The 17744-nt window shown below is 36.7% G+C and overlaps 1 protein-coding gene across 5 annotated transcripts in view; it reads left to right on the top strand.

Annotated features, from left to right (window-relative positions):
- The window catches only part of GADL1 (glutamate decarboxylase like 1), a 157743-nt gene that overhangs the window by 45453 nt on the left and 94546 nt on the right, over positions 1–17744 (top strand). For 4 of the 5 annotated variants that reach the window (XM_081072483.1, XM_081072481.1, XM_081072485.1 and 1 more), the window contains 3 exons: positions 1320–1436; positions 6546–6610; positions 6859–6940. In XM_081072483.1, coding sequence (XP_080928609.1) covers positions 1320–1436; positions 6546–6610; positions 6859–6940 — 264 coding nt within the window. The remainder of the gene's footprint in view (positions 1–1319; positions 1437–6545; positions 6611–6858; positions 6941–17744) is intronic. The other variant, XM_081072484.1, reaches the window with a different exon arrangement.

Below are 17744 nucleotides of genomic sequence, written 5' to 3'. Positions count from 1 at the left end.
AACAACCCATGGCATTAAAATGGGACATAAATATATTTTGCAAAAACAACTGCACTTCAAGATAAAACTGAGGGGAAAAAAATGACTCTATCCTAAGTGGAAATAAAAATGAATTTCAGAGGCAGTAAATATTCTTGTCACTTATTCCTCAGGTGCTCTAGAATCTTAGGCTTCTCATTGCTTCCCACAATCATCCCTCCGTGGCACTTCCACAGCCAACCACACATCTCTGCTGACCTGCTGGGATGGATCTATTCCACCTCATGGACTCTCCTCTCCTGGTTGCTGTAAAGTCTCTTACTGGGCCCAGTTACCTTGGCTGGAATTACCATTCATCTCTGCATGTGTTCTCACCTTCTCCCTTTTCTCTCCATTTCCCTCTGGCACCTGTCCACTCTTCAAGATGCAGCCAGGAGCTGTATGAGGAAGAAAACTCATGGCAGGAGTCATACAGATTCCTTCTTCCAGCACATTCTAACCAATTTTCTGTTGCAGCACCTGTTTTGGAGAGTGTATCCCAGTGAGGTTATCTTATCCCTCTGATGCCGGACTTGTGCCTAAGCACATTTTTTTGTTTTGTAACTGCACTTACTTCACAAGGAGACAACCAGACAGGCCTTCATTGTTTGTCCCTGGCATTGACTGTCTGTCTTCCGAACGCATTCCTTTTTGTTTTGGAGAAGAGTAACAATGATGGCACTCTAAGGGCCCCAGTGCATCTCCCCAAGAAGAATTTGGAATCATACAGAACACCAGTTTGCCAATGTGGACGAAGTTATTCACTTTCTCTCTGGGAAATCTAAGAACAGAAAATACTACAGAGAGAAAATGAGACTGAAAAATAGGATACATAGAGAGTGTGCCAAAAAATATGTATAAACATTTTACAAAAGGAAAAAAAAACCAACTATTAAAATTGTAATACTCAATATATACCGATAACAAAAGATGAATACTGGTCATGTTTGACTTCTGCAATTACAAGAGATGCTCCAAGTGGTTACCATCAACCTCCAGCCACTTCTGATAATGGCAAACTCCTGCTTGGGCAACGTTGACCAAAGTGTCCACTTGTGTACATTTTTTTGGCACCTCCGGTATTGAGTTAGGACAAAGGACTACCAGTGTCATAGAATTTTCTGTTTTCTTAACCTGTGTATAATAAGGGGCTACGTAGTGGAGAAGTATAAAAACATCCACTGAATGAATGATTTTCTCCAAAGAAATTTCTGGATATATAACCTTTACATTTCCCAACCTATAACAGGACAAATTTAGAGGTGATGGTGGCAATTCTTATGTATGGGTCCTTCTCACAGGGAGCAGCACCATTTCTTGTCTGCGCCACCTCTGGTACAACTGTGTTGGGAGCGTTTGATCCTCTGGAGGAAATAGCTGACGTCTGTGAAAGGCACGGCCTGTGGCTTCATGTGGATGTAAGTTCATCTGTATGTACACATCTGTTCAACTCTCTAGTCTTTTTGCAGCTTTGGTGGGAAGTGTTTCATATTCTCAGAAATCACATGTGATGGGAGGTCCCTAACTAATTTTATTTAAATGTGTATTTCTAATTAGGGGACATAAATATGTCATGTTGTGTGAGGTATAAAGAAGAAGATTCTAAGACTTGATGTAAATTTTGTGGATTCAATTTTATTTCTTTTTCTCCCATGCATTATTTTCTTTGGTCCTTTGAATCTACTGTCCTTGAGGCAGCGTGGTGGAAGAGACACATTTTGGACTATGGAGTCAAGAAGCTTTGATTTTTGGATTCTATTGGCCTCTTCTTTATTGTGACGTCAGCCCTCTGGGCTTCAGTTTTTTCATTTGTAAAGGAAATGGCTTATGTATTCTGTAAAGTATCTTCTAGCTTTAAAATTATGTGTTTCCAATCAGGCAGAAAATATGAAAAGCTGCACTACGTAATTTCATGCTCTAATTAAAGCAGGTTTTATCTAGATCTATTATACACAATTATTTGAGAGGGATTGGGATAACTTATATTTTTCATAATTTTCTAACTTGAAGGATTGGCTTTTTTAAAATTAATTTTGTAAGTCCTGGGGTTGTTCATAATAAATTTTCCTTAATTAAAGGTAACTCTTAAAATTCTATTTAGTGTTAAAAAGTTGAGGTCAGCCAGTTATAAATGCTTGTTGACCATTTTCGTTTTCTTTTTTCTTTTTCGTTCTCTCTCTCTCTCTCTCTCTCTCTCTCTCTCTCTCTCTCTCTAATTAATTAGTTTGATTCAACCCAATAGAAAGGATTATTGAACATGCTGATGAGTCTTTAGGGAACTCTCCTCTGGTAAGCGAGTGTTTCATACCTCCTTATCAGAGAAAAAGAGAGGGTGATATTTTTGACTTACTGAAAGGAAGGTAACTGAGCATTTGGAAGATATACCTACACGTAATTTTATAGTTGGGATGATTTTATTCTTTCAAAGGAAAACGTCTGTGATATGATATGGAGAGTATTTTTCTGCAACTCAAAGCATTCATTAAATGTATGCTAATGTTTGGTAAAAGCAGCAGTAATATAAACTCGCTAGAGTTATAGGCTCTTTTCATATGCCAGTGGCAATACTTCAGATAGATTATTTGTGACATCTTTCAATGGAATTGTAATATTTGTATCTGTTTGCATTTCAACTTATACCTTAGTGATTTCATAGACTTTAAAGCATAATAAGACGTTATGTCCTAAAAGAAAATATAAAGTGAGTACTTCTGTGACTGTGGAAATAAGGGGAAAAACTAAAATAACATCAGCACTTAAAAATTCTACTCTCATAAAAGTAACGTCAAATATGGATTATATCATTTACATAAAACAGTAACTACAGCGATTTCTAACTGGAAATGATATTAAGAGATTTATGGGCCTTAGAGAATTGGGATTTGTACATATGAATACAAACCTCTAGGTTTTCTAAAAATTAAAGATCAAATTTTTGAAGGAAATATGTAAGATACACAAATTGTTCTATTCACACGTAGTAGGCATATAGTGAAAGCCTGTATTAGATTAAACTGGACAGCAACAGAATAGCTGACCTATTAAAGAAATTAGCTCTAACACAGAGGCAGTGTTCACCCATCCTTTAAATTGCAGGCATCGAATCTGTTGATAAAATTTTATACAGAGCATGTAGCTTACCTTGAAGAAACTTTTGATGCCATACATAGTTTATTAATTTTAAAGACAAAAAATTAACAAAATTGCAATAATTACTTTGACCTATTGGAAATTTTCTAAAGAATATTTTAAAGATCCTTTAATACATTCAAAACTGGTCTTTATTTCTCTTTAGAAATGCAAATATGATTGCTTATTCTTCTGGGTTTTCCAAAACACCAACTCACCTTGCATATATATCATAACTTATTAACTTTAAGATACACGTACACCTTTTTTATAAACATTTTTACCATCTCTGAGATTGGTATGTTGATGTTGTTTTTTTCTTTCTTAGTGGCACACACACAAAAAAATGGTGACTCTTACATTTGATAGTGTCTTAAATTTGGTTAATAACAATGCATTTTAAACAAATAAATAAGAAAAACTTTATTTTTGGCAATTTTTTGCCGCCAGTGCTATTGTTCCTCCATGGGAGCAAATATTATTCCAGCCTCTGCCTCAGACTAGGATGTCAGGCTGGTCCAGCTCTTCTCCAAAGCAGAGGCTGTGGCTGAGGCAAAGCTTCACACTCCCAAAAAACTTCCTAAAGTCTCTCACCACTCTTCATTCCAAGTCCTGGGGGCTGGGATCGGGTTGGGGGTGAAGGAGGTAGTGAACATAGTGTCAAAAATCATTGGCTTCACAGGCTGCTGGATCTTGAGTCCAAGCCTGGCTCCCCCTCTGTTTCGGGATTAGTTCTACTATTCATTTATTATGTAAATAACTAGAGAAGAAATGTAAGTAAAATGGTAACTGGTGCCTAACCTATAGCAATAGGTCAATAAATGATGGTCCTCATTGAGATGGAAAACCAAGCTTCTTCATCATTTAGGTCATTCATTTCATGTTTCTGCAAGTTTTAGAGTTTAGAAAGTTAAGCAAATAGAAGCAGGCATTGACATCAGAGGAGTTGCTTTGCTCCTTTCGTTTCCTTTGAAGAATACATTTGTGGATGAGCTGTTCCTCACTCTGCCAGATCACTCTGTAAACCTAATGCCTTGAAGGATTCATGTGATTTGAAAACTTCAATCCAGCTCCCTCGGATTGGGAGAATATTGTTAACGTTGGGGAAAAGAAGAGGAGGCAGGGGGTGGTGCAGGAGCCACGGAGAAGAGCAAGTGTAGCGTGTGAGGCAGGTGGAAAGAGGCAGAGTAAATGTACTATCTGTACACCTTGTCAAATCTGTGCCACATTTAGTACTCAGAATGCTAGCCCTTAGCCCTGTCTCATTATCAGCACGTGTACCTTGTGTACGGTAGAATCTCGGCATTATAAGGATATTGTCTGAGTCTTACTAATTAATCTCTCCCCTAGTTAGTGGTAGGTTCTCAATAAAGTTGGGGATAAAAATATTGAGAAACATGGGCAACTTAGTGTTGAAGGTGTGTAATGGAAATAAAGGAACCTAATAAGTCAGTCATCTTCGTGTTGGTGAAGATCAAGGTCTCCAAATCCAGAAGTGGGGATCCTCAGTTAGTAAGCCAGGATAAAGTTTCTCTGGATGCTGAAGGCAGTGGATTTTGTAGCTCAGCCTCAGTCACACATGGTCCATTGTGAATGCCAGTGGGGAAGAGAATGCAACAGGAAGGGGACTTGGTTGACAACCCCAAGTCATCAATCCTGTAATTGGGAATCTTCGGGATTTGCATACACACCGCTTTCAGCTCACAAACCTTGGGGGAATTCCACTGGATTTTTGGAGACTCTAGTCCATGAAAGTAGGGCTGGAACTAAGGTGATGCAAGTGAGATGCCTAGGGCTCAAAGTAAGGAGGCATTCACTCTTAGGGTCATGCAAGAGCCCCACTTGAGAGTGAGCTCCTGCTTAAATTGTGCACCCTAGGTGACTCACTCACTGTAGGATTCCAGCCCTGAAGAGAGAGAGCTGATTTTAAGTGGGATTTAAGGTCACTCTTTATTGATCACCAATGGGTTCAGCTTTTGATACTCATTCCTTTCACCTTCCACATTCATGGTACACATAATCATGCCACTTCTTTCTACATCTATGCTCTACCATTTGGCCAACTGGTCACCAGCCCTAAGTTATGATACTGTCATGAAAAAAAAAAATGAGCTTTGGTTTCCAGATCTGGTTTTCATTATCTGTGAGACCTTGAACAGTTTACCTACCACCTCTGAACCTTAGCTTTGCTGTAAAAAAAAAAAAAAAGTAATAATAACTCCATTCTCAATGCAATGTTGTGCGGTGTAAATAGCCTTGGAGAGCATTCAACACAACCCACGCCAGCCCCCTCATATTCCCTGGCTGTAGTCACCCTTCACTACCCTAAAATTAAACGAAGAAGTCTGCTCCATTTCAAGGGCCAAACTGACTTTCTTATTCCTCACCTCCATTCTTTCTTCCTCTCCTCCAGTTATTAACCGGGATAGCCTCTTACCTTGTTAGTGTCTGTTTCCTTTCCTTTTGTGCATCTTAACCTCTCCACTGAGTAACTTCAGTAAGTCCTGGGTTTTCTTTTTCCCACACTTACATTTTTGATTTGCAAATATTTCTGAAAGCTGTTTGGCTGAAAAGATCTACTTTTTCAATGGTAGGATCCATTTCCACCTAGTGCCTGCTAGTTGACTACATGTCCCCATAGTACAATCTGCACACCTTGTCAAATCTGTGCCACATTTAGTATTCAGAATGCCAGCCCTTAGCCCTGTCTCATTATCAGCACGTGTACCTTGTATACGGTAGAATCTCGGCATTATAAGGATATTGTCTATTTTATTTTGTTTAAATGATTATTTTATTTTTCCATTAGTTTCACGTGTGCAGCATAGTGATTAGACGTTTATATAACTTATGAAGTGATCACCCTGATATGTCTAGTACCCATCTGTCACCCTACATATTTATTATATTATTGATTTTATTTCCTTTACATCCCCATAACTATTCTGTAACTACCAATTTGTACTTCTGAATCCCTTCTCCTTTTTCACCCACCTCCCAACCCTCCTCCCATCTGCCAACCACCAAAATGTTCTCTGTATCTATAAGTTTGTTTCTGTTTTGTTTGTTTATTTTGTTCTGTTTTAGATTCTAAGGCTTGAGAAGGTATGCTCTGTGTCCTTAAACCTCTTTTTGACCACATGCAACTCAACGGGTTAATATAACACTTTATGATTTGTGAATTTAAATCCTAAGAGTCCATGGGAGCCCACGTGTTGTGAGGAGGCTCTGATTGCCTGAGTAGAGCCAGTGATCGAACTTTCCTGGAGAGCACGTTGGTTAACATTGACTTAAAACAATGTATTAAGATTGATGCTGTCACTCAGGGTTTTCTGTGATAACTGGCTGGTAAGCAAATAACACTGAAATAACATTTGGTTATATAAATTTCTCAACAGGCTTCTTGGGGTGGCTCAGCTTTGATGTCAAGGAAGCACCGCAGGCTTCTGCACGGCATCCACAGGTAACTGTAGTTTCCCACACACAGCGCCTTTTATTTAGGCAATGGGTCTCTTTGGACTAAGTGACATCCTGAAAATAGAGAAACAAAGTAATTGTTTTATTTGAAGGAAAGAAAAACCCCAAACTACTCATACAAGGCCTCCTGTTGAGGGCTACCTTGGGTAGAGTACCCAATGTGTGTGCTGCTAATTACAATAAGCTTTCCTCCAGTAGAAGCTAATTGGGTCTTTTCTTCCTTTTACATAACAGAGCTGACTCTGTGGCCTGGAACCCCCACAAGATGCTAATGGCTGGAATTCAGTGCTGTGCTCTCCTTGTAAAAGACAAATCTGTGAGTTGTTTTTGTTTTGTTTTGTTTTGATGACCTTTGGGCGTTGAGGCGGGTTAGATTGCAGGTGCTTGCAGATGATTATATTTTGGTGCCTTGGGCCAGATACAGATAAAGGTCTTTGGTGAATGTGGATGGTATCCAATGGAAGCTAAATCGGCTCAGATAAAAGAACTAGGGTTTTTGCTCAGGTAATTGTGTGAATTTGATTCAGGTATCATATAATCTCATTAGCTACAGCAAGATGGTCTCTCTCGCCCTCCTTTGGATTATATTTTAAAACTTAGTTTTCAACACTGCCGAGATATTTTCTCTCCTTGATTAAGTCTGGGATTTGAGTTAGTTTGAAACTTCTGCTCGCTGAGAAAGTGGAACAGATGTGTGTCATACATTAAATTGAATGCTTAATATGCTTAGCCGGGGTTTAACAGCCCGTTTCTATGGGAAGATGTTAGTTTAGGACTAATCATCGAACACTGATTTATTAGAGGATTGTCCATCTCGAGTGGTTGGTACTTAGCTTCTTTTGGAACGTTGGGGAGAGTTGGAAACTACTCTGGATTACTGTGAGGCAAGTGGGAAAAAGAGTTCCCGAGATTCCTCTTGGCGAGAAGTATAAACTCTGTGTTTTCTGTCAGTTAAATAAGGATCCCTGTGGGAAGTGGCCCAGGCTGGGAAGTGCCACTTCATTCTTAGAAATGTCTCCTCAGGAATGTGTGCAGCATGTGGGTGATCTTTCTCAGCCATCTGTTTACATTTTTTTTTTTCCTTAGGGGACTCCCTTTGCTAAATGCTAAAGTCATTTTCTCGTTTTAAGGAATTTTATTTCAAATGAACACCATATGAAACCCTGTCTTGCATATGTGGATAGTTACACCTCTGTTTTAAAAAGAAAAAAAAGAAAAGTGAGGTATTTGTATGTCAGTGCCCTTTGTGTTTGGAGATGACCGGACGAAACACCCATCAGAAACTGTATGAACAGGTTGTGTCTCTGTAGATAGTGACGCTCTTGGGAGTATGAATCTATTCCGTAATGTTTTCTTAGGCTGACTACCACTGACTATATTCAGTGCCATTTAACTTTTTTTCTTTTAAGTTTTTAAATTGTAGAGTGACTGCATGTTATAACTCAAAGGTAGTTTTAAGAGTACTGTATCATTTGTGAACCAAAGAACATACTCAGCTTGCCCATAGTTACATATTTAAGACAGGACAGAGTTAGGAGGAAACCCAGGTTTTCCTTGGTTTAGATATAAGAACAAAAATATGTCAAGCATCCTTTATGTGCTAGGCATTTTATATCTACTTTCTCTCTAATTAACCAATCAGAATGACATCCTTATCTGTTGGTGTGATGCTCTCAGGACTGGGAAATTGAGGCCAAAATTTTCATGACTGCTCCTTTGAATAATTTTCTAGCTTTTCTACGTTTCTCTTGTTGAATGATATTTAAGGGATTTAGCTAAGAATGGATTTATATTTATATACTTGAAGCAATTTAAAATTTTCTGGATCATCTAACTCTGTAACAGGAGTTAAAATTGTGTGTTTTGAAAAATAATTCATTTCTGGATCTCAGTAATAACAGTACTGCCCATGTCTACTCATTTGGCAAAATTTAAGAGATTAGAAAAATTGCATTCATTGTGCAAGGAATTGAACACTTTCAAAAATTGCCTTTTAATTAATTAATTTGTTTTTTGATAAAAGACTGTTTTCAAATTAACTGGAATGGAGAGCTGAACCATGAGATATGTGATATGACAGTGAGCTTAAGAAGTTTTGTTTAGGTAGTTTTGGTGTCTCTTTTGTACCTATTTTCTGCCTCTGTTGTTCTCTTTCATATTCATTTATTCATTCTTTGAACCAACACTAACTAATTTCCTATGTAGGCCAGGCACTGTGCTGATTCTGCGCTTATAAAACAGATTCCTCCCCCATAGTGAAAGATTTTATTATCTCACAGAGGAGACAATGGACAAAATATATACCTATTTAATTCTTTAATTACTATTTCGCTAAGTGCTCCAAAGCATGTATCGGACACTGTTGATGAGACATTCTCGAGCGATTTCAATCTCCTTCCCTCTGTCTCCCAATACTCATCTTCCTCACAGCTAAGAGGCACCATCTGACACAGACCTGGCCAATACGATGTAGGGGGATGTGATGGGGGCTCTTGCGGAAGGTTTTCCTGTCTGCTGGAGGTGATACACACAAGAGGAGAGCACTCACCCCTGTCTCCTGTCTTGAATGCAGTTGTGTCACAGTGTGGGGCACTGATAGCTACCTTGTAACCATAAGGACCATTAGGCAATGGCCCTAAATCAAAAAGTGAACATGCACAGAACGGCAGAGCAGAAAGGAGAAAACTCTTGGTCTGGGATAATTATTATACAATGTTGTACTACTAACCCTAGAAATGCCTCTTTCCAGACATTTTGTGGTATCAAGTAATTAAATGAAACTACTTCCATTGAGTAATCTGTTACTTGCAGCCAATTGTATTCCTCCTATCTGATAGAGAGAACAGTGTGGTACTCAGAATACACAGCAGGGAGATCTAGGATGTCTCAGGTGGAAGGAACAGCATGTGCAAAGTCTTTAAGAAAGAAAGTTTCTTTTTGTATTTTAGAAACTGAAAGAAGTCCATTGTTGCTGAAATGCAGCAAGTAATGCTAAGACTGGCATAAGATAAGACTAAAAGTTTAGGCACTGGATAAAACATGCAGGATCTTAGAGGTAGAATTAATGATTATAGACTTGACCTTCAAAACAATGGAAGAATTTTAAAGCCAGGGAGAAATCTGAAAGGATTTTCATTTAAAACCATGAATTGGAAAGGGGAAAAAAATGGATGCAAGAGTCAGTAAAGGATTATCGTATCCAAGCAAGAGTTGATGGCAGAGGAGATAAAATAATGTGATGAATTAAGATATAGTTTAGCTATCAACAAGGCAGGGCTGAATTACCAGTTGTATGTGGGAGTTGAGGAAGAAGCAGGTATCCTGGTTGATTCCCTGGATAGTAATACATGATCATGTTTAGGGAATGGAGATTGCTAAAGGACAAGAATATTTGAAAATGAAATATCTTGATTTTAGCATTGGCTCTGTTAAATTTGAGATCCGTATGAGATATTCAAGTGAAGATGTCATGTTGGCAGTTGACATATGGATCCCAAGTTAGAAAAAGAGGTCTAGACTGGACTAGTGTATATGAAGGAATTGTTTACATGTAGATGGGTTGTGAGGCCATAGGAATGGAATTGTTTGCCTTAGGAGCAACTTTGGAGTGACAAGAGAAGAGGATGTACAAATTAGCCCTGAAGAACATCAGAGTCTAAAGATTGGATAGAAGAGCAGAAACGCGCAGTTAAAGCTGAGTCAGAATGGCCAGGGAGATAATAGGAAAATCAGGAAAGAGTGATGCTAACAAAATTGAAGAAGAATATTATGGGGAATGTGAATGACTGTCATCCATTGTATCAAGGCTTAATTGTCACCTTCTTAAAAAAGAGTTCTCAGACTCACCAAGTTAAACTGACATCTCCCTGTTATTCTTTCTCTGACCTTCATCATGATTTGTAATTACAGTTTCTTATATATTAACTTCCCTCCACCCCCAGAATTAAGCTGTATGAGGATAGGGACTATGTCATTATATTTACTGTCCTATCCCCAGTGCCTAACACTTCAGTATTCACTGAACAAGAAAAAATTAAAATTCGCTGAAAATTTTAATGATTAAACAAATTAAAAATCCTCAGAGATACCTGCCTTCCTGTCAACAAAAATTAGGAGTTTCCAATTTCTCCCTTACCCCAAATTATTCCTTTTGAGAGCTCTGATATAACAGTGATTAAAATTATAGTTGATGATCTTTATTGCGTAGGTCCACACACAGGCTTGAGCATGCCTTCAGCAGTAATTGATAAATAGTGATTTTAATTTGGACTTGCTTCCCCAGTTAATGGAAGGGGATAACTCCAGTTAAAAGAAATCAAATTACTTAGTGAATATACTTCTGTTAAGGTAAAAACTAATTCCCTAATTTGTATCCTCAAAGCTGTAACATTCACAGTGCTGCTTTCCTGATTGACTAGCTTATGGTGTTTGCATTTTTAATTTCCTGTATTAGTAAAGAAGTCTGCTTCAGAAACAAAGTGGAGCTGTTGTTCTTGAAGGTGTACTATCACTAACCCTCTTTGCATCACGGGGATGAAAAAGAAAATGAGGGATGTTAAAAAAAAAATCTTATAAATAGGTTGACTTCAGATGTAGATGCTGGATCTGCGTGGCTGTTTTGGATCAAAGACAATTTTGATGCTTTGATCTAAAATAAAAGGCAATATATTCGAAGAATCAGTTGCATGGATGAAGAAAAATCTCAATATTGGCTTTTTGATTTTTAGTGTTTCTTAGGAGAAGTTTTAGTTGAAGAAAAACCTAACAGATATATGAGAATCTGAAGCTTGCTAATCAGACGTCCTGTGGTGTATGGATTATCTCTCTTCATTTGTACCTACTATTATCATCCAATATTAATTCACAAGGACTTTCTGTTTAACCTAGTATCTACTGACAATTTAAGGGACATTTTTTTTGAAAGACTATGCTGATACTATGGATTTTTTTTATTGTGTCCATTTTTATCTGTTTATTTCTGAAGAAATGCATGTTCATTATAGACAAATCATAAAATTTAGATATTGGAGAAAAACGAAGAAAAAAATATAGAATACAAATAGCTGACAATGATCTTTTCTATATTTTCTTATGCTTATACATATTTAAATGGATACATATTCAAACATACCTAGTATAAGAGAATTGTAACATGTTTTGCTTTCAACATTATTTTTCTGTGAACATTGTTCCATGTCAACATGCATGCTATACGTTTTTAATAGCTGCATAGTATTGTATAGTTTTGATATGTTATAATTAACTTGACCAGCCCCTTATTACTGACCAATTAGATTGTTTTAATTTGGGGCTATTATGGATTTGACTGCCATCTTTGAGGCTAAATATTGTGTATATCCTGTATTCTTTCCTTAGAATAAATTCCTAGAAGTAGCAGAGTTATGCTATCTTTGATGATACTTTTTTATACTTGTTTCCTAATTTTCCTTCTTAAAATTGCTTAAATTCTCAGAATATGAGTGTGTGTGTGTGTGTGTGTGTGTGTGTTACGGGGATCCCTTTGACATCACAGGGACATTTAACTGTCCACTTAATAGGCAAGTCACTTGTACATGCACACTTAAACACACACATAAACATTTTCCTTCTAATTTTGTCTGTTGATGTATTTTACCTCCTTCTCCAGGATCATTTTTAGATAGAGGTATTTACATGTAATTCTGGGCTACCTAGGTTTCAAATGATGAGATAGAAGAGAAGAGATAAGTTTGCAGTTCTTTTCCTTCACCTTCATTCTAAAGAAGGTTCAGAAGGTAGTCACAATCTTTCTTTAGGAAAAGGAGTTGCAGGAAGAAGAAGAATAGGAAATTTATTCAGTACTATGGGTCCAGCACTGCAATGGAAGGAGAAAAGAAGAAAAGGAAAACTAATATCATCTCCCAGTATGGTCCTCTAGGAGAAGGCAGAGAAGTTTCAATGGAATACCACACCTGAGACAGGTGCTATCTCTCAGCCCATTTAAATTGCTGTTCGGAATGATGATTGATATTGCAAATGACAATTATTAAATGCCATTTAAAAAATGTACAAGGAAAGAAAGAAGAGAACATATTTTTATCAGAGAAGTGAAAAAAAAAACTATCTGCTCTTGTGAGGCTGTCCCTTTTAGCTCTTGTTTTTCCTCATGGAGTTCCTATGAAAGGGCCATTAGATGGTTTGAAAATACTGAAAAATCTGATCATCAAAAAAATGTTTTTCTCTCATGCCAGAGAACACTCATACTCCCCCTATACAGGTATAATGTACCTGTACATTTCTTTGGAATGACAACCTCCTAGCTAATGGAGAAAAAAAAAATAGCGGGGGAGGGAATGGCATGTGTTTAAAACTGATCAGAAAGAAGACGCATTTGACTTGTAAGAGAGACATTGACCTCCTGTGCTTAATGCTGCCAGATTTTTTCTCCACATCTTGGATGCTCTTGCTTGAGCTGAGAAAATTCTCCTTAGACTTTTCAGCAAGGTTAGGTATTGCATAAACCTGGCAGAACGTATCAAGCTCGTGGTTGGTAAATAGCCCTTGTATTTTTTTATTTTTTTAAAATCATAATAAAAAAATAATTTTCTTTTCAGGAGACCTTTGGAAATGTGTGCATGTGCATGTGTATAAGTTTGCATAACTTTAAAAATCTCACATAGTATTACTAGTCATAAGAAAGACTCCTATTATGTCTGCCTCCTTTCGCCATGAAGAGATAATTAGTGCTAGAGTTGCACATATTAAGAACCCATTATGTTTTTCTCCACCAAACAAAACAATAAAATTGGGCTTTCGGGTTTATTTGTTGTTATTGCAATTCTTGTTAATTTTAATAAGGGAATTTGTACTTTGTTTTAGATCCATGCTCCATATAGCCTAGTATATTAAATCCTGTGTGGACTGTGCCTCCAAGGGGTGTGTTATTGCGTAGTTGTTACTACACTACTTGATTTCAATTAATAGTTACCATCTTGTCACAAATGGGCACAAGTTCCAATGCAGGACCCAGTCCACTCTTCTTGTAATCATCTATATAGTTGACTGTGAACTACTGGCGGGTAGCAGGGGACTTATTCATCACTGTAGTCCCACGACTTAGTACAAAGCCTGACGTTCAGCAATGCTCAATAAAAATGTTTCCTGAAGTGAACTTACTTTCTGTCATTTTCCAATACCATCAAATAGTTACATGTTTTAAATCTGTTACCTGCAGTCTGAAGTAGTATGTCTATTATCATCACAGCCTGATCTCGTTCAAGTCTCAGAGTGTTCTTTCTTGCTAGTATGTAGGATTTTTTTTTTTGCAGGGTGTAGAAATTGTCTTATCCATATGGTTTGATACATCCATTACCCTTTCATATCCCATTTCATGTTGGCACTTTTAAAAAAGCCTTTACTCTAAACTGTACCAACATTTGGCCTTTTATCTATGTGCCTCAGAGACCAATAATAAATCAGTGACTCATGCTTTCCTTTTTCAGAAACCATATTGTCTTTCCCCCAGGAAGTTATTTTCGTTTTAGTGTCTAATGATGCTGTTCTTTTTTGGAGACTGGACAAACGGAAGAGACACTTGCTTTTCTAAGGTTCCCTGGGTCCTCGCTTGACCCCTTCTAATGAACAGAATGACATTCACAATCTGCTCGTTTCCTGACCATGGCTGCTTGTAATGTTGGATGCAGCATCTTGGCCAAAGGTTTCCCAATTTCATCCTTGAGTTCCTTCAAACCTTTGGGTGGCTGCCATTTGGTCCTACTGATTAAGCTACATTGATTTAATCAGTTTGACTTAGATGAATTGGGGTGTTGTCCACTATTGGATTTAATATCTTCTGCCTGTCTATTTCTGGAGAACCCTAACACTGTGTGAATCTCTCTGATATCTTTCCAGGTAAATAATTCACTCTTTATGATAGCCATCCCATTCCACTATGAGACCTCTACCTTTACTTCTCTGCCAATCATTACAGAAGACTTTGGATTTTCTAAGAAATGGCTGAAAAGGAAAAAAAATTATGAAACTCTACCTTTGTGTCCTTTTTGTCATATCTGATTCAGTAAAAACTAGCATTTGAAAAATATCCCAGAAAGAGGATTGTATTTACAGATCAATTTTTTTCTATCCTACCTTGTAACAAAACTGATTAGGATCCCATAACAACAGGAAAATTATATAAGTTAACATCTAAGAAAAATGAGAAACATAATGGTAACAGCATAAAAGGAAACCTAGAACGAAACTAATGGAAAAATCCATGCCGTAATTAGTGTCCTGCACCTGCTTCAGTGGGTAGACCAAAATTTAGTTTTAGCATTTTTAAAGGATTCCAAGCATCTGCCATTTTCCACTTTTCATTTTACTATTAACTCACTGAACCAAGGCTTTCTCTTCCATTTCTACTTTCTGTTATGACACTTGGGACCCTTTTGACTTCTTGGAATAAATTGTTCCGTTTGTTTTTCTTTGAACAATTCTAGTTGTCATACTTGTTGTTTTCCAAGGAAGATATCTAAAAACATCCCTGCCACTCCTAATTAGGTTTTCTAGCTTTGCTGTTCAAGGCCAAAAAGATTTCAGTCAATTTTTTTTCAGGGTTTTTCTTCTATGGCAATTCAAAGTGTCAATACTTTGTGACAAGTATTGACACTTTGTGAATAAGAGAAGTATTCTAATTTTGTAGATAACTCAGAGGTCGTCAATCTATATTTTATACAGATTTTTTTATTTTTCAATTACAGTTAACATTCAATATTTATATTTTTAATAATTGTATTTAAATGGTAGTTTATACAGAAATTGTTATTGGCATATAAAAAATAAATTAAGTATGGACAGAGTAGAAAAATGAAAACTGGAAAATAGTCACCACATCTTTTATAATGAAGGTACATATATAACTCATGCATGTAAACCCATGTGCATTCATATAGCAAACATATCTGCCTTTATACTCGTATGATGCTGATGGTAAATCATAGTTAGGGAATTTTGTTACTTGCAAAAGGGATTCAATATTTTCTCTGGTAGTATATTCTGAGGGCTATTTGGGAATTTGGAAGCTGTTGGTCTTTCTTTCAATTTATTATTATGAAATGTAAGAAAAATGTAAAAATATCCATAAAATGTAAATGAAAATTTTAACTTATTATCATAATAGAAATAATCAGGAAATTGCTACACAGATTAAAACAAAGGACAGAAATTCCCCACGTGGTCCTTCCTGTTATTGACTTTCTTGCTTTTCTTTTTAGTTTTGCTTTGTTATTATGCATCCTCAAATAATATAGTTCACTTTTGCCTTTTTGAAATTTGTATAAATGCAATCATATGGTATGTGATGTTTTTGGTTTGGCATTGTTTTTGCTTTGCTCACACTTAGCTTATGTCCATAAGATTCATCACAATCTGATGATCAGTTCTTTTCACTGTCTTATGCTGTTCCATATGAGAGGATAGCACAATTTGTTTATCTATTTCATGTTGATGGACGTATTTTTGGCTTTTACAAGAATTTCCTATGAATATTTTTGTGTACATATCTTTACTGCTTAGTATATCTCTAAGGTTTCATCTGGTATGATTTTCCTTTTCGTTGAAGATCATATTTAGGAATTTTATAGTGGATCAAAAGTTGGGTACACTGTTAAATTTTGCTTCTTTAAAAATACCTTTACTTCATTTTTCTAAGGATAGGATTCTGTCACTAATTTTCTTTCAGAGTTTTCTTTTTCTTTCTTTTTCTTTTCTTTTTTTTTTTAACCTGTTGGTGTTATGTGTTAGAAAGTTAACTATTTAACTGTCATTCCTTTGATGGTAAAATGACTAATTTGTTGGCTTCTTAATATTTTCACACTTTTCTTAATTTTCTGCTATTTCTCTGTAATGTTCTAAATATGGATTTTGATTAGTTTATCTTGCCTTGGCTTCGTTGGGCTCCTCGAATCTGTGATTGATATGTTTTATAAGTTTTAAAAACTATCCATTTAATTATTGACTGTCTCCTTTCTCTCTCTCGTTATGGCACCTCAATTAAATGTATATTAGATCTTCCCACTGTTTTTTACTGTCTCTTACTGTATTTGTTTGTTACATAATTTTGTCTTTTCGTGCTTCATTGTGGATAATTTTATTACTTATCTTGAAATTCACTAATTCTCTCTTCAGCTATGTCTAATCTGTTGTTAACACTCTCCCGTGGGTTCTTTATTAGTGTCTTTACAGTTTATAATATTTAGCTGAGTCTTTTTCACAAAAATATGTCTTTAAGTTCCTGTTGATATTTTTAAGATCAGCTTTTATCTCCATGAACATGCTAAAGATAGATTTATAATCTGCCTCTGTTAACTCTAATGTCTACTAGTAGATTCCCTCTGGTGCTAGTCCTATTGTGTGTGTGTGTGTGTGTGTGTGTGTATGTGTGTGTGTGATTTCTGGCTCTCATAGTGTCTAGACTTATAATCTTTGACGGTTTACTGGATATTTTATTTGAAAAATTACCTTTAGGAATACTATGAAACCTGAAGTTAATTTATCTCTCTTCAAAGAGGATTTGATTTTCATTCTTCTGGGCATTTGGGGGTGGGGGGATTAGCAATCCTGACTGAGGCTTCAAGTTTTTCTGTATCTCCAAAGTATAACTTTTACCTCCATTTCTGGGTGGAGACCTTCGAGTCCTAAACAAGAGAAAGTGTTATTTGATGGCCCTTGTTTATACTGAACACTTTAGAACTCTGTTTCCTGAAGACCTTGGAATATCTGCTGGTGAGAAGCACTGGTGACGTACCAGGTCTCCACTTGTGGTGCTGCCATCCCTGTTCCCTCACCTCTCACCATTCTGACTGTTGTCTTAGCTTTCCTCCCTTGGCCTGAAAATGTCCCTGGCATAGAAACATCTCTGGCTTACCTTCTTGAGCTCCATTCCTCTACTTGTTCCTCCTGTTAACTTATTTCCCTCTTGTGTAAGTCTGCTATGCTTTTAATCAGATGCATTTTTTTTATGTTTTGTTCTAGTACTTTTTGTTGTCTTCAGCAGGAACATTTATAATTTATCTAGTGCTTTACTGAATTGATATGTGTTCTGTTTGGCCTTTTAAATAATCAGCTGTGTTCAGTGCAGCGAT

This window comes from Rhinolophus hipposideros (genome assembly GCF_964194185.1).
Source record: "Rhinolophus hipposideros genome assembly, chromosome: 14".
In the NCBI taxonomy this organism is placed as follows: domain Eukaryota; kingdom Metazoa; phylum Chordata; class Mammalia; order Chiroptera; family Rhinolophidae; genus Rhinolophus; species Rhinolophus hipposideros.
The sequence above is the reverse complement of the archived record's forward strand: the minus strand, read 5'-3'. Positions and strand labels throughout refer to the sequence as shown.